General features: G+C 49.3%; 7 protein-coding genes across 7 annotated transcripts; 4 read left to right on the forward strand and 3 right to left on the reverse strand.

Annotated features, from left to right (window-relative positions):
• The first annotated feature begins 11 nt into the window (after nt 1-11).
• On the forward strand, nt 12-3,848 carry F5J12DRAFT_503323 (BRO1-like domain-containing protein). The gene is made up of 15 exons (XM_051739756.1): nt 12-421; nt 484-529; nt 583-768; nt 827-995; nt 1,042-1,157; nt 1,208-1,296; nt 1,352-1,460; nt 1,512-1,734; nt 1,782-1,863; nt 1,912-2,092; nt 2,143-2,358; nt 2,412-2,762; nt 2,824-2,958; nt 3,028-3,110; nt 3,167-3,848. Exons 1-15 carry the CDS (start codon nt 219-221, stop codon nt 3,696-3,698), a joined length of 2,721 nt encoding a protein of 906 aa, XP_051595065.1. The 5' UTR covers nt 12-218; the 3' UTR covers nt 3,699-3,848.
• Nucleotides 3,849-7,978: 4,130 nt separating this feature from the next.
• On the reverse strand, nt 7,979-9,009 carry F5J12DRAFT_864114 (uncharacterized protein). Its single transcript, XM_051746989.1, has 3 exons — nt 8,875-9,009; nt 8,738-8,815; nt 7,979-8,685 (listed from the first exon to the last, which is right to left on the reverse strand). Exons 1-3 carry the CDS (start codon nt 8,887-8,889, stop codon nt 8,152-8,154), a joined length of 627 nt encoding a protein of 208 aa, XP_051595066.1. The 5' UTR covers nt 8,890-9,009; the 3' UTR covers nt 7,979-8,151.
• A 2,566-nt stretch (nt 9,010-11,575) lies between these two features.
• On the forward strand, nt 11,576-12,238 carry F5J12DRAFT_907629 (uncharacterized protein; the record flags this gene model as incomplete). Its single annotated transcript, XM_051748961.1, has 4 exons — nt 11,576-11,606; nt 11,658-12,055; nt 12,108-12,169; nt 12,226-12,238. The coding sequence occupies 4 exons, from the start codon at nt 11,576-11,578 to the stop codon at nt 12,236-12,238; spliced, it is 504 nt and encodes a 167-aa protein (XP_051595067.1).
• A 938-nt stretch (nt 12,239-13,176) lies between these two features.
• Nucleotides 13,177-15,078, reverse strand: F5J12DRAFT_864132 (eIF3 subunit 6 N terminal domain-containing protein). The gene is made up of 7 exons (XM_051746990.1): nt 14,830-15,078; nt 14,618-14,772; nt 13,828-14,567; nt 13,665-13,773; nt 13,553-13,613; nt 13,343-13,527; nt 13,177-13,257 (listed from the first exon to the last, which is right to left on the reverse strand). Exons 1-6 carry the CDS (start codon nt 15,035-15,037, stop codon nt 13,379-13,381), a joined length of 1,422 nt encoding a protein of 473 aa, XP_051595068.1. The 5' UTR covers nt 15,038-15,078; the 3' UTR covers nt 13,177-13,257; nt 13,343-13,378.
• A 106-nt stretch (nt 15,079-15,184) lies between these two features.
• On the forward strand, nt 15,185-16,193 carry F5J12DRAFT_727888 (uncharacterized protein; the record flags this gene model as incomplete). The annotated part of the gene is made up of 3 exons (XM_051741833.1): nt 15,185-15,250; nt 15,300-15,432; nt 15,481-16,193. The coding sequence occupies 3 exons, from the start codon at nt 15,185-15,187 to the stop codon at nt 16,191-16,193; spliced, it is 912 nt and encodes a 303-aa protein (XP_051595069.1).
• A 121-nt stretch (nt 16,194-16,314) lies between these two features.
• On the reverse strand, nt 16,315-17,825 carry F5J12DRAFT_897903 (uncharacterized protein; the record flags this gene model as incomplete). Its single annotated transcript, XM_051748066.1, has 6 exons — nt 16,315-16,515; nt 16,566-17,072; nt 17,120-17,349; nt 17,398-17,408; nt 17,471-17,496; nt 17,547-17,825. 6 exons carry the CDS (start codon nt 17,823-17,825, stop codon nt 16,315-16,317), a joined length of 1,254 nt encoding a protein of 417 aa, XP_051595070.1.
• Nucleotides 17,826-18,051: 226 nt separating this feature from the next.
• F5J12DRAFT_864137 (uncharacterized protein) lies at nt 18,052-19,810 on the forward strand. The gene is made up of 11 exons (XM_051746991.1): nt 18,052-18,206; nt 18,264-18,383; nt 18,434-18,459; nt 18,506-18,535; nt 18,585-18,666; nt 18,720-18,786; nt 18,835-18,856; nt 18,904-19,332; nt 19,383-19,464; nt 19,520-19,639; nt 19,694-19,810. The coding sequence occupies exons 1-11, from the start codon at nt 18,122-18,124 to the stop codon at nt 19,741-19,743; spliced, it is 1,113 nt and encodes a 370-aa protein (XP_051595071.1). The 5' UTR covers nt 18,052-18,121; the 3' UTR covers nt 19,744-19,810.
• The last annotated feature ends 5,249 nt before the right edge of the window (nt 19,811-25,059 follow it).

The following is a 25,059-nucleotide window of genomic DNA, read 5'->3' on the forward strand; positions in this document are numbered from 1 at the left end:
CGCTTGAAAAAATTGATTCACTAATACTCCATGCAACACCCCGCCACGTATGATCTACTCGAGAAGCCATCGATAGTACAGCCTCCGATGATTGGTACGGTTTCGATGGGTACTGGACACTGCAGTGCAGAGCTCTGTACCGTAGGGACTGTCAACTGAGATGGGTAGTCACTGTATTAGTACCACACTACCATCTGCTTCAGATCTCCACTACCAACATGCCAAACCACCTTGGCATCCCCTTCAAGAAGACCTACACCGCACCCATTCGTGCCAGCGTTCGCGATTACATCCTCCGCCACACAGAGGACCATCCAGATGCCTACAAATCAGACATCGCACAATGGGAGTCCCTCCGTGGTGCGTGCATGAACACGGCTGCGGGTGCCCCACACAGCAGCAACGTCGATAGCTTCCTGAAGTACGTCGTGGTGCAGCCACGCGTGCACACGCAAACGTTTCGATCTGACCAGTGTGACACAGGTATCATGCCCAACTCGTATTCATCCTTGCTAAACTGCCATCAGATGTCAGCTTGAATACGCTTTACCCATTCCATGACCTCATTCATATCTGCCTCAGATAAACCTAGAGATCTCTTACGTTCACCCGTTTTCCGCATCGGGATCCATCCCACTGACGTTGCGCAGTTTGGCGTTCGAGAGAGCGAGCGTCCTCTTCAATCTGGCGGCACTGTACTCACGGCTAGCGACCGCAGAGGACAGATCCAGCCAGGATGGCTTGAAGCGTGCGACCACTTACTATCAGGTTCGCTCCGTTCCATCGTACCTTCGTTATCTACACGTTCTAACCGGCAACCAAACAGAGTGCGGCAGGGACCCTGTCATATCTAAGCTCGTCTGCATTGCCAAAGTTGCGATTTCCAGCAGACACGGAAGAAATCCCGACAGACTTGACAGAGCCCTTTGTGAGAAGCCTGGAGAATCTGATGCTCGCACAGGCGCAAGAATGTGCATGGCAGCGTGCAGTCGCAGGCAAGTCTCTATCCCTAGCGGTCGTGATTTTTCTTACCTGCACCAGACCTCTACAAGAACGGGCTTATCGCTAAATTGGCGGCGGGAGTAGCTTCTCTTTACACTTCATCGTTGGAGGCGATACGCTCTGCTCCATCAACAATCTCTAGTTCATTGCCTTCTGTGAGTGGATCGCCATAACCGGATCCTATCCTCATGGCTTGAAAAAAAAGACCTGGGTGACTCACTTAGAAACCAAACAACGTCATTTCCGCGCAGCAGCACAATACAGGAAAAGTATAGACGAGCTCGAAGCTAATAGGTACTTCTCCCAATCTCATCCTCTACTTTCCTTCACCGAACCGGGGGGTTACCAGATACGGTGACGAATTACGCAGACTAATGGATGCAGAGGAAGAAGCCAAGAAGGGATACAGCCTAGCCAAACGCAGTTCTGTCGCACCAGCAGTAATACAAGACATTAAAGTGAGCACATATGCCCCTTCTAGAACTTCTCTGACACACAACACAACCTAGTCTTTGCTAGACGTCCTTCAGAAAAACCTTGGGCGTGCACAACGTGACAACGACCTGATCTACCATTGCAACATTCCCGCCTCCACCGCGATCGATCCAATACAAGAAGTCATCATGGTAAAGAGCAACGTTCCCCCGGGTTTACTGGACCCAAAGAGTCTCATCGGTAGTGGCGGCATTCTTTTTGACGACATGCTGGGATGGGGAGCTCGGGAAGCCGTCAGTAAGTCGCTTCCAGTAAGAAACCCGGTGACTGCCTGACCACTGCAGACATATACAACGACAATAAGCAAACATTAGTTAAGGAGCGGGTCGTTGAAGCCGCTCAAGTGCTTGACGACGAAGCAGACCGGTTCGTGTCTGACGGATGAGGCGATGTTGATTACTCACGTCTAACCAGGCTTTTGCGTTCGCTCAATCTCCCAGCCTCTCTCGAAGCACTGGAACGACCTATCGGACTGCCTCCTAGTTTGTTGAAGAAGGCTGAGGAGGTCCGGCTGGAACAAGGACCAGATAGAATCGAAGCATACCTCGATGACGTTCAGCACTTGGCCAGACGCGCGATGTCATTACTAGACGAGGCAAGGAGCGTCCATCCCCTCATTCTCCATCTTCTAACCTCTACTAACAGGCCATGGATATCCTGGATAGCGAAGCCTCCGAGGACGAAGCCGCACGCAAAGAATTATCCTTGTCGAGACCACTTTCTCACGAAGCTAACCGGGAGCTCGTAGCCAAGCAACAACGATACAGAACCGTCCTTCTGGAAGCTGCTCAGAGTGATGTCACTGTGCGCGAGAAATGGGAAGAGTCGGAAGCTGCTATTGTCAACTTGACCTTGGATGAGGTGATTCGGCGAACGCATGGTAACTTGACACGCTCTGATTATTCTTTTTTTAGGAGGAACTCGAAGCTTTGGTGCCGTCAACGACGGTGTCTATTGACGGTAAAGTCAGCATGGCGAACAATCAGACCCAGATCTACGCTCGTGCACTCCGCGCACTCCTGGAATCCCTAGATGATATCAGGAAGGATTGTAGCCAACTGGTTGCGAGGGCACAAAGACTAGTGGAAGCGGACGACATCAAGCCTAGCATCATTTCTGCGGCTAGCAACTTCAATCGCTGGGAAGAACTAACTCCCGCGATGTTCGTGGACGTGTCAGATGCAGAACTTGCAAAGTATGATAGGTACATCCAAGGTTTGGCGGAAGGAAAGAAGAAACAAGAAGGGATCCTCGAAGCTATCAAGGTCTGCTTTTGCCTGACACTAGCATGTCTTTTTCCCTGCGTCCTGACATAAACAATCACAGTCTAAGAACGAGCAATTCTTGTCGTCTCGTAAGGAAGATCCGGCCGTCAAAGACCGCGAGATCGTCCTGCACAACCTAGACATGGCCTATGCCAAATATCTCGAGATCACCCGCAATTTGGACGAAGGTCGCAAGGTACGATGCGTCACCGTCACCGCCATTTTCATAAGTAGCTGTACTGATTGGTCACCGTCTGCTAATAAGTTCTACAACGAGATGGCAAGCATCCTTCTGCGGTTCAAGGAGGCGTGCAGACTTTGGAGTAATCGGCGAAGTCAAGAAGCACAGTAAGCCAAAATGAAAGCAGCGTGCCCATGGTTACCTTCACAGCCTATTATCGCAGGTCGCTTTACCAATTGTTCCAGTCCCTTTCTATCCAAGAGGAACCTAAACCTCCGGAGCAGGAAAGTCCGGATAAGCCAGCAGAAACCTCTGTACCCGAACATCCTAGTCCTCCTCAAAGACATAAAGCGAACATTCCATCGCTGTCCTCGACGGAGTGGGAGCCGCAGGAATTCCCTCCGGCGCAACCATCTACGCCCGTCCGTAGTCGACCCAAGCAGAAGGCGAACCTACCGTCATTATCATCCCCTGAATGGGAGGCACAGGAACCGCCTACGGCACCGACACCCAGTCACCCGAAGAAGAAGAAAGCCAATTTGCCTTCGTTGTCATCCCCGGAGTGGAAGACAGAGGGCTTGGCACCGCCCCCTTCCTCTTCCCCTGAACCTGAGCGTCAGAAGCCCTCAACGAAAAAAACCTTGCCATCACTGTCCTCGGCGGAGTGGGAAACACAAGAACTGCCCCCGCCACCGCCGCCTCCACCTGTTACAGAGAGAAGAGGTGCTAAAACACCAAGGAAACAGCGGCGCTGACGCAAATGCGACCGCATGCGGGAACGCGTTTTGATTAGTATACGAATATAAACACGGATTTCTGATCCCTTGTAACGGAAGAATAATGGACCGTGATTATAATGCAATTTGGTAGCGTAGGTTCGGATATCACCAGTATGACAAGGCTAAAAACTACTCGTACTATGTGCACAGCTTGACCGGTATCATCTGCGACTCCAATGCGACCGTCTCTACCACTCTAAGAGAAAGTAAGCTACATATATACATAAACAGCAAGTCAACGACAAGATTCCGCGGGGCACCCACAACGACACAAGGGTCGACCCTTTCGAATGGCATCAAGTTCAGCTTGAAGCAATTTCACTTCCCGTTCCCTGGCATTCAGTTCCTTTTCCAAGCGAGCGAGATCCCTCCTCGCCTCCGCTCCAAGCCGACCGTTCGCGTATTCCTGAACCCCGCATCGCCGACCGTTTTCGATCCTCTGTTGCATCACCCAGTTCTGAACGGCCTGTAGTTTGGCTGGACGAGGAGCTCCAACTCGCACCTCGACCTCTGCCACGACTCTGCTAGGACCTACTGGTTGGCTGGATAGACTCGCAGCGGCAGGCTGGATGACTTGTGTTACAGTTGAAATATCGATCTCTTCATCCTTAACAGAGTCCATGACAAGAGGAACAATTATCTCGTCATACGACTAAAGAGTGAGGGGGAGAAGTTTGCATCTCAACAGCCTCACCCTGAGATATTTACTGGCACACACCTCAGATTCGCTCGTTCCCCAGTCTTGAACCCTCCGCCGTTTAGCTGGGGCACCTTGGCAGCCTCACTCGTCACTATTGCTGTGCCATTCGGGTCGTTTGCACGCTACCTCTTCATGGTGGCCACTTGCAACCTCCGGAATCAATGTCAGTTGTACAGCATTGAACATCGAAGGGTCGCGAAGGCGAACAGTGATTGGCATCTGGGAGCTGCCTGGAATTCCTTTGAGGCTAACCACACCCACCTCAGACAACGGCCGCTGGGCACGTTGGTGCTCTCGGCAGCGCCCGTATTTCTAGCATTATGTACAGCGATGAAATGAATTATTTGTCGTAGTTTATACTTGGACTTGGTTTGATACTTCGAAGAAAGGGCACCGCGAAATGGGGATTGAGGTGTACACACACTTCAATTCGCGTTTCGCGGGTCTCTTCGGAGTCGGTTCTGAAGGGAAAGGTTCGGTCTGATAGGGAACTGCAGGCCTAGACCGTGATCTAACCAATCCAGCCCTGTTTCACCTGCGGTGAGAGTCGGCCACGAAATTCCTGGACGCATCCTGGCCCAGGTCTGAAAGTTGTTTTGTCAAGTATGTAGGTGACTACGGTGTTAGTAAGAATTACAGTCTACCTTCGTACACGTGATTGCGATATTCACCGTCACGCGTCAGGCATACAACCGGGAACTCGCGTCAAGTACTTTCTGCACTTCCGGCCATCCTTACTGCTCATAAAATATATGAAGAACGGTCGGGACAGTGGGAAGGTCACTCTTCAGAACAACCCTTGCCGTGCACAACGTGACAATGACTTGATCTATCATCGCGGCATTTCCCCCTCTACCGCGATCGGTCCAACACAGGAAACCGTCATGGTGAAGAACAATGTTCCCCCAGGTTCGTTGAACCCAAAGAATTTCGTTGGTAGCTGTGGAATTCTTTTTGGCGGCATGCTTGGATGAGGAGCTCGAGAATTCGTTAGTAATTCGATTTCACATAGAGGTCCGGTGAATGTGAATGCCTAACCTCGTAGACCTATATAACGACAATAAGCGAGCGATAGTCAGGGAACAGGTCGCCGAGGCCGTTTTCTCACAAGGTTGCCTGGGAGCTCATAGCCAAAAAGCAATGATACAGGAGTATCCTTCTCGAAGCTACCGAGAGTAATGCCACTTTGTTTGACCGTAGACGAGGTGGTTTAGTGATCGCGCCGACCCGTCCTGATCATTTATTTAATCTGTTCTTTCTTTGTAGGAAGAACCGAATGTTCGGTGCCATCGATTACGATGTTTATCAGCGGTGAAGTTAGCATGGTGGCCAACTAGGCTTGTAAGTCCCGTGAACTCTTGGAATCGTTAAATAATGTCAGGCAGGATCGTAGCCAGCTGGTTGCAAGGGCACGGAGGCTGATGGAGGTAGACGACATCAAAACTAGCATCATGTCTGTGGCTAGTGGCTTTAATCCCTGGGAGCAGCTGACCCCAGCGATGTTCGCCGATGCGCTGGATGCAGGACACGCGAAGTACGATAGGCTTATCCAAGGTTGGACAGAGGGAGACAAGAAACAAAAAGGGATCCCCGAAGTTACCGGGCTCTGCCTCGCCTGTTCCCTGCATCCTGACTGAGAGAATCGCAGTCCAAAAACGACCAATTCTTGCTGTCTCGGAAGGAGTACTAAAGACGGGAGATCATCCTGCGCCGCCCGGACGTGGCCTATGCCAAATATCTCGAGATCACCCGCAATTTGGACGAAGGCCGCAAGGTACGACGCGTCACCACCGTTTTTGTGATCACTGTTAAGTTCTACAAACGAGTTGGGAAGTATCCTTTTGTGGTTTAAGGAGGCCTACAAGCTTTGGAGTATTCAGCGAAGTTAACAGGTACACTAAGCCCTAAGAAAGCAACACGCTCACGCCCCTTTCCATCCAAGAACGTAAACTTCCAGAGCAGAGAAATCCGGGTAAACCAGCAGAAACATCCGTATGCGAATATCCCAGTCCTCTTCTTGAAAGACAGGAAGCAATCACTCGACGGAGTGGAAACCGCAGGAATTCCTTCCGGCTCAGGCATAAGGCAAGCCTACTGCCGTTATCGTCCCCTGAATTGAAGGTACAAGAACCGCCTACGGCACTGACTCGCAGTCGACCGCAGAAGAAAGCCAATTTGCCTTCACTGTCGTCTCCAGAGTGGAAGACAGGCACTGACACCGCTGCCTCCCCCTGAACCTGAACCTGAGTCCGAGCGTCAGAAGTCCTCAACAACCATGCCATGATCGCTGTCCTCATCAGAGTGGATGCTGCAAGAAATGCCGCCGCCGCCACCATCTATGACAGAGAAGAGGCACCAAAACGTCGGAGAAACAACGGTGCTGACGCAAACGGGACCTGCGGGAACTTTTATTGATTAGTTTCCGAATACGAATATTTGATTCCGTGTTAGCAGAAGACTATTGAATCGAATTGGTATGTAGCGTAGGCTCAGATCGACATCGAGAGACCTGTCTGCGTCCCAGTCACCATCCCGTGCCGATCATACATTCCTTGTCATTTAGTGCACCCACAACGGCTGTGGATTAACTACGAATGATACTACACATCCGTTCGTGTACGTGAAGATATCCTTCTCTCGCACTTTAACAGAGCCTGGTTAAGCTGCATAAAAAGGGCCAATTAATGATAAGATTCTAAATGGCAAAAGGGCTGACCTTCCTGTAGGTTGTTGATTCCAGCTCGGAGTAGTTTTATCTCCTGGGCTATCGATTCCGTGGTCGACAATAACTGGGTGAGAATATTTGATATTCGTTCCGCCTCTGCCACAGTTCTTTCTCCATGAAGCCTACTCTCCAGTGTCTGGGTCCGGGATTGCTGATCGCTCCCTTTGGTATTCCGTCGCATACTGAGATCCCGAACTTGTTTAATTGGACGGGAATGATGATTAACCTCTGTTGTATCTACTTGTCTGCGGGATTTTTTCTCAGTTGGAGCACGATGTCCATCTTGCTGGTAAGACATGACGCTGGAAAATCGAACTCTTCGGCGTTTACGTTTAGGGGCCCTGGCTGGGGAATTCTGCACAACTTTCGACTGGAGATCCTCCTCAACTTTAACGGCGTCAATATTCAGAGGAACAACTATCCCCAGGTCCTCTTCCATCTTGATCCGGGGCTCGGACCGTGGCTAAAGAGCGAGGGTTAAATCCCAACAGCTGAGGCCTGAGATATCCGGCGCACGCACCTTGGTCGTCCCTTTAGTGGTGTCATTTGTCTCACCTGCTCCAAGCTTTCTCTTACAGCGGACTTTCGACTTCTAAAAGCGCAAACTATTCGATATCAATGTTTCGTGCGCCGCAAAGCTCTTACCTCTGGGCTGCTCATGGGTATGCTTCAAGGCTTCTGCCGCTTACCCAACGTGCCCAGCCACGATGCATGACTACACTGGTCTTTGACCGGTGCGTGCATACTACACGTTGTTCATTATAGTAAGATTATTATGTACACATGCATGATTGCCTCGACTGGGCGACCTGCTCGGTCACACCTGACTTTCCTGAACGTAATAGATTTTTCTGTGCCATCGACGGCGCAAAACCCTGGTACTCCGATACATATACTGAGAGAAGGGTCACGAAACCACAAGTGCAGGTGCTGACACAAATACTATTCCATAGGAAAAGCGCTGCCAATGTATCCGAGTATCTGGTAGGGCCCACCTGTACGCACTACACGGATTGACTTTCGTCGGAGTCGATAGAAGATCTTTCTTCTAGCATGTCCATCTTCGCTTGGTGGAGTAAGGTTTGCGAATGATGGATCACAATATAAGTGCCGACAACTACTGCTGCCAAGGCAGTAGCTATCGACAGCTGTCCACGCTCGCCATTCTCTATTGCACTCGTGGCAACCGTCAAAAACACGCTTGATGCCTCAACCATCTGTGCCGTGGCCTCCACCTGTGCTTCTGCTGCCTCTTCTATTAACAGTTTCGCATCGTTCATGTCTGCTTCTTCTGCCTTTTGTACCACCAGCACAGTCTTCACCCCTACCTGTCTGACTCTGTCTGTCATGGCGAGCAAGTCCCGTAAGAGGGACTGTGGTGTGGCCTGGCCCTGAGGTTGATCAACAGGCCCCTGATCCTCAGCCTCAACCTTCTTCCGCTTAGCTGGGGAATGTACAGCATCCACCTTGACAGTGACAGGGGTGGCACTCGAAGGAAGGGCTGTAGTAAGATCCTCTTCCTTCTCGACTTCGTGTGACTATAGGGCAAACGACTTACATCTAAGAGCCAGGGGTAGCATGTGCAAGCACCTTGGCAGTGTCACTCGTTCCTATTGTTGCGCCACCCGTGTCGTCTGCACGCTTTCTCTTACTGGCTGCTTTCGACCCCTAAAACGAAATGGCAATCATTCAACATTAATATTTGAGGTATTGTCTGGAATGATCACCTTGGAGCGCGGCATTGGCCTGGTCTACTAGGCTACCACTCACCTCAGACAGCGGCGACTGAGTGCGTCGGTGTTCTTGGAAACACGTAGTATTGGGCCAAGGTTTGCAAAGTTATGTATAGCGATGAGTTGTTTGCTGTAGTTGACACCTACTTACCTCGCGTGCATGAGTACGTAAAGTAGTGAGAGTTATCTAAAATCCCCGTAACCCGTTCCGCTGAAGCACCGAAGCCGAAGTACTGACCCACCATCCCGATCCTGGGTGAGGTGGAGCCGGGTCAACACGTGCTCGCCCAGCCTCACTAACTGTTACCCAGGTGAGTGGCAGGCAAGGTCTGCTGCATAACCGAGTTCGCCTCCCTCGTGAATGCATCCGGACGTCTCAGCGTTGATGTGGCTACGAACACATGATAAGTTCAACGGCACGGGGTACCAACGTCAAATCCTTACTTCGGGAAACCACCAGGTGCGCCATGACCTGTTAATAATTATGAACGCAAGAGTAGTTAATAACTATATACAAATGGTAGATTCCCGTTGGTACTTGCGCTCTTTGCATGTCGAGCGCAAAATTCCGAAGGGATCGCTATGAAGAATGCAACACTTACCAGGTCCAACGACTATGACAGTCTAGGTCGGTTTTCTTGATGATGCAGGTAAGGTGTGCGTAGACGAGGGTAAGACCGGGGCCCGTTCCCCAGTGACCAAGTAACGAGGTTCGATTTTTGCTAGAGGTCAACTCGCAGCCAAGCAATACATCGTCTTTCAAGAACTTGACATTGCTACAGCATCCCGGTGCCAGTTCGTAACAAAGGTATAACCGTCATTGATGACGTACCCGCAGCAACATAATTAGCAGTACGTCTGAATTTCCGAACGACCTCAAACTTTACATTGCTGATGGCAAAGGAGAGAACAGGGCTGACACATTGCCCACCAGTTTGCATCATGATCTTTTCCACTGTATTCAGTTGCCGTGACCACGAATGCAAACATGCTTTTCAGAGTTTTTCACATTTGTTGCCGTGGTAAAGTCCAAACGAACAAGAATGCTGGTCCGTTTGCCCTGTGCCACCCCATCTTGCGCCAAGCCAGGCCATCGTTCATACGAGTCTGTAATCCTTATGGCACTCACATCTTGGAGAGATACGTGGCGATGAATGATTGTATTGCTTTGAGTAGTATTGTCGAAGCCAGGTGCATCAACCGGCGCGACTATTGTCCCGTTCAGGAGGAACGGCTGTGACGTCCTCACGTCTTCCGTGCAACCTTCTAGTCACTTTCCTACCGGGAGATCCGATCTGTTGGCGCAATTGTATGACATAGGTCAGCACCCGCTGGGATCAGGCAGACTATCATTTTCAGGATTTACTCACTATCTATTTTCGGCTTCCAGCAGCACCAACGTCATGTGCAAGTCTAAAGGATAAGTTCTGTCAACATATCACTCCGAGGGAAAGAAATGAGGATTGTGTGCGTATATTGACGCCGTTGGCTGGCACCATATGCCTGATAGAACCTCACGCAGCGTCATGGGTCACTTTCAGCCTGAGAGACCACGCGAACGTTTCGCTGGGAACGTCAAGGTCGCTGTTGGGATGTTGGGGTATTTATATCCCCTCACCTTTTGCACGTTTCACCCCTGCGAGGGGTTGGGCCTAGGTCTCGAATCATCGTGGCGCCTGGCAATTGACAACTCTCAAGTTTACCTGACACTACAACGCCGATAGGAAACACCGGTTGGACGTTTCCTTACCAGATAAGGCTGGTTCTTTTTCTCGGGAACGGAAATTGGAGCAGTTGCTCTAGTCCACGTGTGACGAATGTGACTATCATGCTGACGATGTCAGCCAGTCCAGCCATCCATTCCTCATCCGTTTTCCTTCTCCTTTTCCTTCTGGTTCGTTTCCCTATCCTTCACCTGCCTCTGGGTTGGTCTGGCACTCCCCTGAGGGCCTATTGTTACTGCATGGATTGGATGGACTGGGAGATAGGCGGATCCACGCCAAGTCAACAAACATTAACTGGTTTCCGAATTCAAAGATTGAACCGCAGAGGCATGAATTAGCTTACAAAATGATAAACGTAGTAGTCCGCGCGAGTTCGTGTTTCCAGAACAGGGGATGAGATAGTACCGCGCAGCGTCCGCGATATGATGGCAAAAAGATAGGGGGTACACTTATCCTATCGTTGTATCGTGACACGGCAGAGTGTTACGACGAGTCGTGAATTCCATTCGGCCGTTCTATTGTGCAAGAAGGCGCTGAGAAGGGTGAAGAACTGCCGAGTCACGTCCTGGATGAAACACATGGAGTAAAAGTTTCGGGAAAGCTGGAGAGGTACGCTCCATCCGAGTGAAGGTGCAACGTACTATAGAATTACAATTCTTGTGAGTGGACGGTTTGATGCTGCACCGTCCAAGGTACTAGTCCCTGGAAGTGAGACAAGCACGACGATGACGTATAGTACAGAGCCATACTAGTATGTGCCTGGCGTCCACAGCGTGCCTGTGTGGTACACGCCAGCGCGTCAATTATGGCCAAGGACAGACGCTGTCTGCTTCACGACGCAAGACCCTATCAATTGTTGTCGGGCCAAACTGGGTGCTGTGTAGGGGGTTGCACTGCCCAGTGGAATAAATTCATCGAGTTTCGTTAGGGTTCTGTACCCCTCCTTCAAGTCACCACCACCATCGCCCATCATGTACAGCGAGAAGAAATCCAGTGAACCCAGTGAACCCAGTGTACCCAGTGATCCTCCCCCTTCATATGGCGACGTCACAGAGCCTCCATCGGGCTATCGCATCGCTCTCGATGCCTCGAGCCCGTTCCCTACCTCCCGTAAAGTCATGGAGCCCCCTTGTTTAGATGCCGATAGGCTATCTCCTGTCTACATCGGCTCTGCCATCTTCGAGAACTGTGTTCATCCGTGCAAGATCGCACCGTATTTAACTCCAGCTTGCCGCGTTCCGTATGGCGGCGTGGAGCTAGAGCACTTTGGCAGATATGATCTCCTTCCCTTCGACCCGGCAACAATGATCTGGGTTACAACCAGCCGTGGCCGGATCCCGTATGGCTTCAACCCAATACAAGGAGGTTATGAAGAAAATGGGACGCCACTGTATCACGCGCTCGGGGACGTAAACGGTGTAAAGGTACCGGGCAAGACTGGAACGCACTTGGTATGTGCCATCAGGGTTCGATGGATCGCTCTGTTTAACGATATCTCATCAGGGGGGATGCAACGTAGCATTCAATGGTGGCGAACATGTCATCACAAGAAACTATGAGATTCTGTACGTCAACCAAGCCTTTTTTTCGCAAACGGAATTAGAATTTGATTGTACGCTAGGTGCTGGAGGTGATATTCAGTAACTCGCATTGCAAGTGTCCCATGCAACAACTGGAAGAAGTGTGATCGTTCCGTGTAGTACATGCTAGTGGCCAGATTCGTGTACGATAGACTTAAAGACCCTCCGATCCATACACATCGTCTCTCATTGTTTCGCGCCTTAGTAAGTATCAGCAGGTGCGCCACACCGACTCAGTACTCAAGTACTCGAGATTCGTATTACGAACGAGGCAGAGGCATGTGAAGAAAAGAAAATCAACGAACCAACGTAGCGATACGCCGAGTACGCGTTTCGTTTCTGTACATTGGTTGTCGGACGCCAACAACGCTCACCTCAATTCCATTCTCTTCCAAGTACTGACGGAACTTGAAAGGGTGTCAAAAGAGAAAGAGGGGATAACGTGAACGTACAGCTTCGTCTTCGGCATTTATAATGTTGTACGGAGGGGGCTTCACCAGGAAAATCACCACGAGTGCACTGAGAATGGCAAGGCTACTACCAATCAAGAATAAGAATGGACCTGTATTGCCTTTCGGGGCCGTCGAACCGCCAAAGGCTTAACGGCTGTACATTCGCCGAGTGAGTGATATTGATGCATTGCCTGCGTGGAGTCCATAGTGGGACGACTAACAGCCATTGAAGATCAGTACGAAAACGTGGGCCGAAACGACCTTAGTGCGGTATACACCCCCGATCTTGGATAGCGCGTGAGGCACGATACACATAGATTCCACTCCTTCCGAGGATGTATCCTGTCAAGCTTGTCCTGGGAGGACACCCTGCGCGTTGCGATGTTCAGAAGTCACATGAGAGAATGCCCATTGAAGAGGGAAGCGGCGGTGCCCGCTGTCAATATACTAAAGCGCACAACCAAGGCACTGATAGTGCTAGGATGTGAGGAGACCTCGGAACGAGGGAGACAAGTCCGTTGTTTTCAGATGGTGTCTGCATCATCTTTAGGAGCAGATAACCTTGATGCTATCATTTCTGTAGGGGTCGCCAGCGGCGTGGGGGATTTCTGGACGTGTTGTCTGCTTGTGCCCAAAAGAATAATGCTCAGACGTATCGTCACTAGACTGGGAGCCAAAATTTGGGACGAACGCTCCTGCTGCTTACCTGCGCCACACCACACGGGGACATCCACTAGCTAGTTCAAAGGCAGCACAAGTTGGAAGAAGGTCGTGGGTGATAGTCCATCACAAAAACTACGCTATATGAAATTATCTCGCCCCATCGACTAATGCTTGGTTGGGATTGACTCTGTACCGCTTGTTGAGAATGTAGCATCCCAGCGCCTAAGGCTTGCGTACGGAAGCGCCAGTCCACGTGTTTTCTCGATGACCGTTTGGTATACAGGAAGCGCTGTGCGATGGATCTCGATCACGTTCTAAAATGCGTGTCATAAGGACGGAGGTAGCCTATTTCCAAAGCAACACACCTTTTCAAGATCGATCTTCGCTTCTGCACCCATCCGGGTCTCGCGGATAAGGTTAACTATCCATTTTTCTCCTTCGTCACGGGAGAGGTTCAACCTCTCCGACAGATCTCTGTAAATCAATTCGTCACTTGCCCACACGATCACCAAGTACAGAAACAAATACCCTATGTCGATCCGTTGGTGAATGCGGCAATATGCTTCGCTAATAAGATAACGGGCGTTATCCAAAAATTCATCCCTGAACTCTCCTAGGAAAAAGTCATCTGTCACGACTCGTTCCGCGAGCGATAGTTGTCGCTGAGCGGCTTCGAAATCGAATTCAACGTAGAGTTCCTTGAGGAAGGAAGTCACCGGGTCTTGATATTGGTACTCCTCCATTTGGATGACTTTGACAACCTCTCGGATAGAATACCGCACACGAGAAGAGGAGTTGTTCCCTCCCGCCGCAGACTTTCTGGAAAGGATTGCGGCTGCAGTGATATAGCGAAGAATCCACGGACAAGATGTCTGTATCGTATTCAAATATGTAGGAGATAGGAAAGTTTCGAGGAGGAGAGTGCGTCCTTGGGGATGATTGAAATACACGAAAAGTGACCAGTGGACCAGCCAAGTTCGTGAGTGGAGTTGCGCTAGAGCAGCCGGTTCGGTCGGTGTCGTCAAAAGAGACGAAGGTGATCTGGAGTCGACGACATCTCGCAAGGTATTGAGCTCTTCTAGAGCTGTGTCCCATTTTCCGGTGAGTATATCAGAGGCGAGTTTGCCCCAGTGAGCGGAGGTGTTGAGTTCACTGTCGGTCGAGAGTACACGGAAATGATACAAATAATCGGCTGCGCCACTGTAGTTTCCGTACGTATATTGGAATTGACCAAAGTTGTACAATGCATTGATTTGCTCCAAGGTGACCTGATCCGCGTTGATTGGTTAGTAGGTCAAGAGGTGATCAGAGGACTTACATTGTAATTGTCCTTAAGGAACGTCAAATTTTGGTTTTTGTCTTGACGTAACGCTTGGGCGACACCCGGATTTTCGATCACGTCCAGGACAGCCTGTGCCTCTTGCTGTAGTCGTTCATTTGTGGAGACGGCCGTCTCCCTCTTTCTGGAGAATTCTGACGCCGCCGGAAGCAGTTAGATGACAACGGAATGAATGAGATACAAGCACACACCTTCTGGAACTTCTTGATCAGGGTACAGCTGTTCGAACAGATTGACCGCGTAATCCACCATGTTGGTACCCTTGGCGAGTTCATATTGCGCAGCCTGTACCTGCTCGACTGGGAAGAGCTGTGTCTCCACCAGATGGGCGAGCAGTGGGAATGCCAAATGGCGATCCAAGTATGGAATTATCGTTTTTGTTAGATCGTGCTCGGCCATCGTCAATGATATCCTCGAGCTCTGCGATCCGTCTTAGCCGCCCGAAATTTTGCAATCGCCAGAAAGGGAAGGCAGGTGCACAGCCACTCTGCTACACGTCGACTCCTTGTGGACACTGCCTGGACCCCATACTCATATCCAACCACCATGACCACCATAACACAAAACCTGCCTTGGTTCATCGTCGATCTTGGTACAGCTGTCATCGGAGAGGTATGTGTCTCTCAGACACTCCTTACTGTGCATTAATATAGTTTCACAGAAATGCTACTCCTCTTTAGTCGAGAACTTAAATGTCGGAGACGTGGAATGTCTCAAATACTCGCTCTCTAAAGGCCTGGGTCTCGGAATCGTAGTCGGAGGTTCTATAATGAAGGTCCCTCAGCTGCTGCTGAGTAAGTAAGCCCCTCACCGTCATATTCTCGCTAAGTGGCTTCCTGCAGTCCTTTCTGCGCAGTCTGCGCGTGGCCTTTCGTTCTCCGCACACGCCCTCGAAACACTCTCTTATGCCATCACATCTGCATATTCATACAGGAACAATTTCCCATTCTCCACCTACGGAGAGAACTTATTTCTGACGATCCAGAATACCCTAATAACGCTCCTGATACTCTACTTCCCCTCATCGAGGCTACACAAAGCACAGGATTCTACGGGGAAAGTCATCCTAACATCTCTCGCGGCTGCTGCGTCCGGTGTCGCACTGTACATAATGCCCGCGGAAACTCTGTCCCTTCTTCAGCTGGGCACGCTTCCGCTATCACTGTTTTCTAAGATACCTCAGATCGCCCAAAATTCCCGTGCGCGATCTACGGGCCAGCTTTCAGCATTTGCTGTCATCTCCCAAATTGTGGGATGCCTCGCCCGTTTGTTTACGACTGCCACTGAAGTTGGGGACCCGATCGTATCTGCGGGGTTCGCGCTTGCACTGCTTCTGAATAGTGTGTTGGGGTTGCAGATGTGGATGTATTGGGGTAAAGATGGGAAGGATACCTACTCAAAGACAACTATAGGTGTTGTGAGCGAGAAAGAGAAGGAAGACTGGACTCCCGAGAGACACGGCAGGGTTGACGTTGTCGTCACGCCTAACTCATCTCCCGTGCCACGTCATACCGCATCACCTTCGGGGAGGAAATGGTCCCGTAAAATCGACTAGACTTCCCTGTATCTATCTATCTATCTGGAACGGATGTTATTTATCTATCGTAGCCTAATGCAGAATGCGAAGGTGACGTGCCGGATGTGTGCCTCTCGGAAGATGCCTAAAGAGAAGAGTTTCAGGTGGGTTTTTGGCTGTCTTGCCACTGCCGCCACCATGCAGGAGTCCGCGCCGCGCGAGTTTCTTCAAGTTTACGTAGCCTCTCTCCTTCTGCTTTGAAGAACCCCTGCAAGCCTGCTGCGACCTTTTTGGGATCGGTGTTCATCCGCGGTGGAAACTCGAACACCTTGATTTGGTCTACGTTGACAGTAGAAATGGTCTGGGTGGATGCATGAGCTGGCGAAACGAGTAGCTAGGCTTAGGTTGCACCTTTATCATACCCCTGATTCGAACTAGATCTTTCCCCAGTTGCATCCACTCATGGACAGGCGAAACCTCCTCTTCTGTCCACTCACGAACTCTGCAATCGTCCATATCGATAGATTGTTTACTTGTCAATCGCAGCGGAGCATCTCTGTTCTCGAAGAAGTTAGACATCCATGCGCACAAATCTTCGGAAGCGCTTGGGCGACTTCGGGGCGAGATGATGCATGGCGAAAAGCGGCATTTACTGCCCGAGACGCCCATAGCAATAAAGTCCTCTTCATCGAAGAAGTCTTGGGCTGGAAGTTTTTTCAAGCCAGGACTGTTAACGAAGTGAACGTAGTATCGTCCCTTGTATGTCAACTGTAGGTTGGAAAAGGTGAAAATGTGCGGCTGTGCAATGGATCTCACCGGGTCTGCATATGCCTCTACAACAACCGTTACACGAGAATACGGGCCTTGAGGTGCATATTGTAGAACGTACACTGGAATCAAAACGGGGTAAGCTGCCACCTGTAAACTATTGAAGATGACATCCGTTGCACATAAACGACACTCACCAAATTAAACTTTATCGATCGAGGGTCAAAGCGGAAATCATCGTCGACCTTGGTCGCGCCAAAAGAAATGTCACGTGCTCTACTGAGTAGCTCCAGTGGATTGATGTTGAATGGGAGGCAAAGGATTTCAGAACCGTGTTGATTTGCAAGGGTAGGAACAAATGGCTCTGTATCTCTGTAGGTAATGGTCTCGTCTCGAAGGGATACGCGAGCAAGCTCCGTGCCATTGCCTGACGAAACATTAGACACCAACAGCAACACACAACGGCGAATCCTACCCGGCAATTCTCTAGGTGGAAAGGATGGAACAAGAAATGAATATTAAACGACATGAACTGGCATTAAACCTACGCATGTTGAAAATGCACGGTGACGACCTATCCGAGGGCATGACGGTGCAATTTCATGAAGCGCTACAAGTGCTTACCTCAGGTGGGACGTCCGGGTCGGAAGAAAACCAGGCCTTAGCCTCTGCTTCTGCATCAACGCACCACGAGGGATAATACAATGCTTGTGTCCTCTCTGGTTGAATGGAGTTGTAACCCAAGGCAGGTATGTGCTTGGCGATGAAGGAGCTGCACAGGCAGCCTAACTCTTCCCGTATCGTCTGAGGCGAGAATGATCGCGTCACTGAGGCTGCAACTGGCCCTACGTGAGTGATAGCAACTTCTGGGGGGAACGCAAATGGGATTGCTGCAAAAGACATGGGTTAAAGACCTGCAGACAAAAGGATATCGGAAACCGAGTGACCTCTGACTTTTGGATGATAATCTGGGATGCTAAATGAATAGCATCTTCGACAAACTGGGGACCTTTTGCGTATGAACCCTGCTCGCGCCCACATTTCCCTAGCAATTCAGACCTCGGTGGATCGACGGCGGTGCGATGATCCGAAAAAGGCAAGCGTGGATCCCGGTGAAGTCACGTGTCAACTACATACGTGGTCGATATCCTCAAATCCGAAGTCAAACCCGCAAGTCATCGTCCAAACTTTGGATCGGGATGTTGCCAGCATCCCTTCTCGCGCTTTTCTTCGTGTTCTTCGGAGTTGTCGCTGCAGCTGCTGACTTGTACAAGGCTCTAGAGTGTTAGTCTAAGGCATGCTCAGGCTATACTATTCCCTGACATATCCCGGCGTGTCCAGTGTCCAAGCATGCAACGGAACAGGATATCCGAAAAGCGTACAAACGTCTCAGTCGGAAGTATCATCCAGACAAGAACAAGGATCCGGACGCCGAGGAAAAGTTCGTAGAAATAGCACATGGCAAGTAATATTGTTTCAGTGACTCGGCTTGCTCCCTCACGACGGCGCAGCGTACGAGGTATTGTCGGACGACAATGTAAGTCATATGACATGCTTCCTCTCCTTATATTGACCGTTCCTAGAAACGCCGAATATACGATCAATATGGCGAGGTACGTTGGTCAGGCAGACCACTTCACGTCAGACTTACGTCCACAACAGGAAGGATTGCGAGCACATGAAGGTGGTCAGCAGCACTATGCCAACCCTTTCGATGTGTTCTCGAGTTTCTTTGGCGGTGGATGTGAGTGTCGACCTTGTCCTTACCCGACCGAATTCACATCGGAACTTGGTTAGTTGGAGCGCAACAGACCCGTCGGGGACCAAACTCGATATTTGACATTGAGGTCCCGTTAGCGGATATGTAAGTCTTCGTCCTCAATTGCTTTCCGAGTTATTCATCGTCCTCTAGGTACGCAGGCGCTAGCATCGAGGTATGTACCAGCTCTGCACACGGAGCACCAACTGACCCTTTCCGTAGTTCACCATGAAAAAGAATATACTCTGCGACCACTGTCGCGGTTCGGGCGCGGCGTCCGACCGCGACGTGCACACCTGCCGCGGCTGTGGAGGATCCGGCGTCAAGGTCTCCAAACAGCAAATATTCCCCGGTATGTTTGCACAAACGCAATCCACATGTAATGAATGTGGTGGGCGTGGAACCGTCATCGTCAAAAACTGCCCCCACTGTAACGGGAAGAAGGTCGTCGAGTATATGCAGCCCTTTACGCTCGAAATACAACCAGGGATGCCAGAGGGTCATGAAGTCGTACTTGAGGGCGAGGGTGACGAGAGCCCAGATTGGGAGGCAGGCGACATCATACTGCGGGTACGGAGTAAGAAGGAACAAGGTGGTTGGCGGAGAAAGGAATCCAGTCTTTACTGGCGAGAGACGATTGGCGTTGATGAGGTGCGTTTCCTCGCTTTCCTTTGTGAGGACATAGCTGATGAGATCCGTAGGCACTTTTGGGCTTCAGACGTAATCTTACGCACTTGGATGGGCATGTCGTAGACCTGCACCGTAAAGCAGTAACACAACCTGGTGGGTGTCTCACTTCCATCTGTATACGATGTTCCTATTTACATACCATACACAGCATATGTCCAGGTAATAGAGGGAGAAGGGATGCCGGTCTTTGAACAATCACCCCGAGGTAATCTTTACATAGAGTATAATGTGATCTTACCGGTAGAACTCGGCCCTACCATGCGCAGAAGTAAGACCTTTCTTGCTATGTTCACCTCCACCAAACTAACTGTGAGATTTTCAGAGCTAGAAGACGCTTTCTATGGGCCGCCAAACCATAGAGACGAGCTATAGGCCATAATGTATCACCCTTACCACCCTATTTGCCCCTACGAAAGACTAGAACTTCTTGACAGGCTCCTGTCGATTGCGTGGATTGATGTGAGTCACAGTTATCTGAAGGTAGCAAGCCGCTGCACCGCGTTGCCGAAGACACAGAAAGATCCTCTTGCGTTGTACATGGATCAGATGGTTTTGTATGGCCAACGAGCACTTCTGCGTCTATCCCGATGACTCTGAGCTGACCTGCTGATGAATCGTATGGTGCAAGTACAGGGGGCTATCCTAGGCCATAGCCCGGTCTGTAATTTATAAACTTCGCCTTCACTCTTGCCACCTTCCACGTGGCTGGCAGTGGGTGGTCAAACCGTTGGTGCTCACACTGGGACTTGTGGCACCAAAGGCGGTCGTTTTTTCATAGGCTGCAATCGCGGATAGCACTTGAATGGAATTGCATCAGCGGTGCACTGAAGAACCTGGAAGCACGAGTCATGCTTCTCACCGAGTGTCTGATGACCAGCCAGCATTACTTGTGGACAGTCGCCCCCACTTACATAAATTAGATGACTACGCTAAAAAGTGGCTCAGATTCTACCAGAAGTATATAACTCTTCAATCCCAGTGAAAACTCGACATGTCCGGGCGTGGCCAGACATGACCAAATATGAGTCGGAGCGGACGTCGGAATTATACTACGAGGGAACATGTTCCGAAAGAAAACTAGACAATTCTTATATTTGCAAAATGTTGGGGCAGTACTTGGCATGACCATATGTTAGAATTTTACCACCAAAATAAATTGTCACATTCCAACATATTCTTCAGTGCTTGCTGCATGCTCATGAAATCTACTTAAATCTCACTAGATATGGTTATTACTGGCTTTGCAGTTTATACAAAATATTGCCATACATGCACCAATATCATGTGCATTGCTATGATAACTAGTACACATTACCCCCTACAAGCTGTCCATGGAGATGACTACAGGAGAGCAGGGAATGATGAGAGCAAGTCTAACATGGGTAAATGAATGCAGAATAAATTAATGAAAATGCCTTGAAAGCAAGATGCATGTGGGGGAATCATTGCAACACAAATGCAAGTGCAGAGACATGGAAGCAAACCAAATGCAAGTGATGTGGTGTGTGAGTCTGAAGTGATATAGCAATAGCTTGAGTGCTTGAATGTGAGACAAATGTGAGTTGTCCTCAGTAGACGGTGCCATTGCATATAGTCTTTGGGTCCCAGCCACTGCTTTTAACCTGTACTCTGTTAGTGCAAAATCATCACAACTAATGGCTACTTTACCAAACTCACAGCCTCGTCAACATAGGACTAGAATATGACCTCTGTTAGTGGTGAGGGCAGTCGGAAGAAGTAGACGATACCTTGACTTTGTCAGCAGAAAGTGAATTGTAGTATTTCTGGAAGTCCTCCATGGTTCTGTTTGGTTGAATTCTCTTGAGCCATCAAAGTGCACAGAGGTTTCTGATAATCCAATATGTCAGACCAAAAAATAGTAATGATTTAAACATACCATCTATTCTTGGTTGGACTGGGTCACATCCTCCCAGGCACCTTCACATTGCCCTTGGCAGACTTGGAGGTCATTGATGGAATTGCCAATCCTTCATTCTCTATCTTGCTGCCATTTGGGTCACTTGGGAGCTCAGGTAGGGACTCTCAAGCCTTGTTGGCAGTGATTGCCAAGCATGCTCTAAGAAACACCATCAGAAAAGGTTCCTATTCACATGTATACTCACAGTGGGTTAACTGATATCTTGGTAGGAACGACAGTGACTGGCTCTGGCTCCAGTTGGGGCATGCATGGCACAATCTCCTTCTTGTTTGTGCATGTTGTTTCCTCTGTGACAGAAGGGAGATGGGATGTGTTGCTAAGAGGCAGAGACAGTAATGCCATCGAGGCTGTGCCCTCTGTGATAGACAGAAGATGGGACATGTTGTTGACAGGTGGAGATGGTAATGCCATTGAGGCTGCACCCTCTGTGATAGATGGAAGATGGGTCATCTTGCTGACAGGCAGAGATGATGACAATGTTGGAGAGAGGTTTGACACTGCCAAACTGGTGTCATCAATTTCATGGTCCTCTTAAAAACTGGCTTTCACTGCAGTTCATTGAGATTGTATGGAATACACTCACCTTTCATTCTTTTATCTGGTGTTTCTGACTTGACATTAGCTTCGAGGAGTTTCTGTTTCTTGTCCTTGTCCATCTCCATGTCCTTGTCATCATCTTTGTGTTATGCTTCCATCAGGGGTCTTTCCTTTTCCAACTTCTTTTGGTCACGTGCATCATGTGCCTTGTTGCGTCTCTAATAGTCATCGCCATCCTAGGGGCTCGAATGCTCCAGGGAATGTTCAGATCTCCCACTGTCAAGGTATTTCCAATACCTGTTGAGACCATGTTGCCACTGTGATCTGGTATTCCACTGCCCTCTCTGATGGATGACTTGTTCATTTCTTGACTTGTTTCTATTGCCTACATGTTGTACTATAGCTCCGGTGTCAGGCTCTTTGCTGCACATTGATTGCGCCAGCCAGTATAGCCTTCATTGCCTCCCTACCCCCATCTTTGACACCATATGACTCCTATTTATTTGACTGATTGTTTTGTTGACTACTGCAGATACGTGTCGTGACATGTCTGTCGCAACTGGTACAGTACTCACACTTAGGGGTATATAACCCTACATACTTTGTCCTGTATCTGCAGTTTTTCGATAGCTTGCAACTGAGCTTCATCCCTTTGCTCTAATCCTTGTTCTCTCTCCATGTGAACAACCTTAGGGACTTGCCAGCAGACAGAACCTCTGTTGGATTACTGCAATAACTCAGCCATAGGGGTTATGACAAGTTTGGCCCGTAGTCTCCCCCTCACACACTTCATGCCTATTCCATTTGAAGAAGTCACCATGCTCAGGCATAACAAAATCGAAAAACTCTGTGCAGCTTTCAGGACTTGTCAACCTCTTTGCGAAAGTCTACTCATCCCTGGTTACTGAACTTCAACAAACCAACTACTCTCGTACAAAGGCTCGTTGGTCTCCCTCAGTGTAAAGACTAACTTGCCCCTGTCCTCTGCTCCTCAACTGCTCTAAACAAGCATAACAAAATTGAGAAGCACCCCTCTACCTTAAATCAAATCCACTGCTCTACAGGCAGCCACTAGGCTTTAATAGATCACCTCCCTAGAGTCAGCGCTCGTGTCTCCCTATGCATAAAGTCACTCGTGCACTGTCAAACCACTCCTATGCTGACAGGTTTCTTCCGAGAAATAAATCCTCCCTCAGCCTTTGTTATCACTTCCCGTTAAAGTGTCTAACCCACAGAAATCAAGACTGCCAGTCCCTCCTCAACCAAACCCCCTTGGGCTTGGAAGGAATCCTCCTCTACTGCCCATCCTGCTAGGAAGACTAGGCCCCTTGGTTACCACTACCAACCCTCGGTTATCTTATCTATCCTGGTTTAGGGATTTGGAAGTCGTGCTTAGTTCAGAAGAAGAAGATGATCAGAAGTCCAATACTTCTCTCAGATCGGTCCTCGAGGAAGAACAAGAAGCATGCAAATCATCAGTAATGTCCATGACACTCGGTCATGGAGAATCGGTTCCTGAAATGCCCCTGAGGACCATTTCGGAAGAGGAACTGAGACAGAGGTTGGAAGACCAAAGGCTCGCTATGACAGAAGAGCTTTGCAAGGCAATGCATGCCCAGAGTAGTGACCCTTTTCCAACAGGAATGCCTACAGACTCGGCACTATGTGAATGGTATGCCAGGAACTTCAGAAAGGTAATTCCCCCAGAGGTCCCCTGTGGAGGGTCCAGTAAGGGTAAGGCCCCAGCCGATCCTGATGACCAGTACAATTGCTGCCCACCCAATGGAGGTCGGGAGTTTAATGTCAGGCATCCTGGAGAATATGACAGAAGCCACAATGGGCTTCAGACCTGGGTCATGCAGGTCAAAGGTTACTTGAACCTGAACAAGCACATGTACAATTCGGAATCACTCAAGATTTCGTTCACCCTCACCTACATGACCAAAGGTGCAGCAGTTTCATTTGCCAAAAACTACCAAAATGAAAACAAGCTTCTCAACAGGACCATCTACTACACTGACACCTTCCAGAGGTTTGTGGAATGTCTTAAAGCTACTTTTGAGTCAGGTGACCAGACTGCTCTCACTATATTGCACCTTTCAGAGATCTCTCAGGGCAAACAAGAATTAGAAGCTTATATTGCTGAATTTACAGGGCTTGTCAACAAGGCTCAACTTAAAGAGGAGTCGCGTGAAGCAGGGATCTTCTTCAGAAAAGGATTAAACAAAGAATACCGTGATTGGGTTCTCAATTCTGGACAAGCACCTTCCACAGTCATAGAGTGGATACAGTGCATGGGAGAAGCTCAAACCACTATTGCAATGAAGCACATCCTAGAAGGGAAGGAATCCTGGTATGAATGCAAATTCATTCATTACTGCAGGAGTTCCTGAGATCCTGATGTGATGGATGTTGACAAATGCAAACAGAACGTTAGATGTTCCAGTTCAGAAATTAAATGCTTCAATTGTGGAGCCAAAGGTCACATCAAGCGTGACTGTAAAGTCAAGGTGAAAGCCCAGCTTTCCAATGTTTGCATTGTCATCTCGGAAGACAGAACGAAGACCGCATATGTCAGAGATTGTGAAGCAAATGCAGAGGAAAAGAAGCTGTTGGGTTTTTAAAGGGGACTGATGATTGTCCTGCATCAGTCAGTCCCGTTGCCATTTTGTCTGCTAAATGTACTTCTATAGATGATGAATCAAATATGCAGATTTGATCACCTCTTGGAATGGTCATTTTGGCAGACTACAATGCAGGAATATGGGCCTGTATTGACTTGGGTGCAGAAGTTTCCCTCATCTCAGAACGAATGGTCCAGAAGCTCTGAATACCCATGTATCCAGTGAAAAGCAAGTTCAAGACCACATCGTTTACTGGAAAGGATGTCGAGTGGGTTACTCGCAAGGTGACCCTGAAGATGGAAATCAAGGAGCATGTGGTATGAGTCAAGTGTTACATCAGCCCACTAGTCAGAAAGGAGCACGTCCTGCTTGGAATGCCCTTCCTCAAGGAGTTCAAGCCCCGTATGAACTGGGAAATGGGAAAGATCACTTGTTGGGATGATGGGTATGTACCAAAACCAGGAAGCTCACCTTTGATAGGTCAACTATCACTGAGTCCACAGGACTTGGACAGTAAGAAGGAATCTTCTGGACTGTCCCCAGAAGTGGTAAAACCGGAGATGGGTGTAACCCCCATTGTTATTAACA

Source organism: Pisolithus orientalis (assembly GCF_024613125.1).
Source record: "Pisolithus orientalis strain OTSU chromosome Unknown F5J12scaffold_62, whole genome shotgun sequence".
NCBI classification, from domain to species: Eukaryota; Fungi; Basidiomycota; class Agaricomycetes; order Boletales; family Pisolithaceae; genus Pisolithus; species Pisolithus orientalis.

Bases quoted from the DNA above. Each gene is read 5' to 3' on its own strand.
- F5J12DRAFT_864114 (XM_051746989.1), bottom strand. The intron at 8,686-8,737 runs GTGCTTGCACAT...TTTGCCCTATAG, and splicing joins GAACGAGTGACACTGCCAAG to TCACACGAAGTCGAGAAGGA.
- F5J12DRAFT_503323 (XM_051739756.1), top strand. From the start codon at position 219: ATGCCAAACCACCTTGGCATCCCCTTCAAGAAGACCTACACCGCACCC. The intron at 769-826 runs GTTCGCTCCGTT...GCAACCAAACAG, and splicing joins GTGCGACCACTTACTATCAG to AGTGCGGCAGGGACCCTGTC. The intron at 2,359-2,411 runs GTGATTCGGCGA...TTCTTTTTTTAG, and splicing joins TCAACTTGACCTTGGATGAG to GAGGAACTCGAAGCTTTGGT.
- F5J12DRAFT_864132 (XM_051746990.1), bottom strand. From the start codon at position 15,037: ATGGCCGAGCACGATCTAACAAAAACGATAATTCCATACTTGGATCGC. The intron at 13,774-13,827 runs GTATTTGTTTCT...ATTGATTTACAG, and splicing joins CACCAACGGATCGACATAGG to AGATCTGTCGGAGAGGTTGA. The intron at 13,528-13,552 runs GTGGACTGGCGC...TCCGTACGCAAG, and splicing joins AACGGTCATCGAGAAAACAC to CCTTAGGCGCTGGGATGCTA.
- F5J12DRAFT_864137 (XM_051746991.1), top strand. From the start codon at position 18,122: ATGTTGCCAGCATCCCTTCTCGCGCTTTTCTTCGTGTTCTTCGGAGTT. The intron at 18,667-18,719 runs GTGAGTGTCGAC...GAACTTGGTTAG, and splicing joins GAGTTTCTTTGGCGGTGGAT to TTGGAGCGCAACAGACCCGT. The intron at 18,787-18,834 runs GTAAGTCTTCGT...ATCGTCCTCTAG, and splicing joins GAGGTCCCGTTAGCGGATAT to GTACGCAGGCGCTAGCATCG.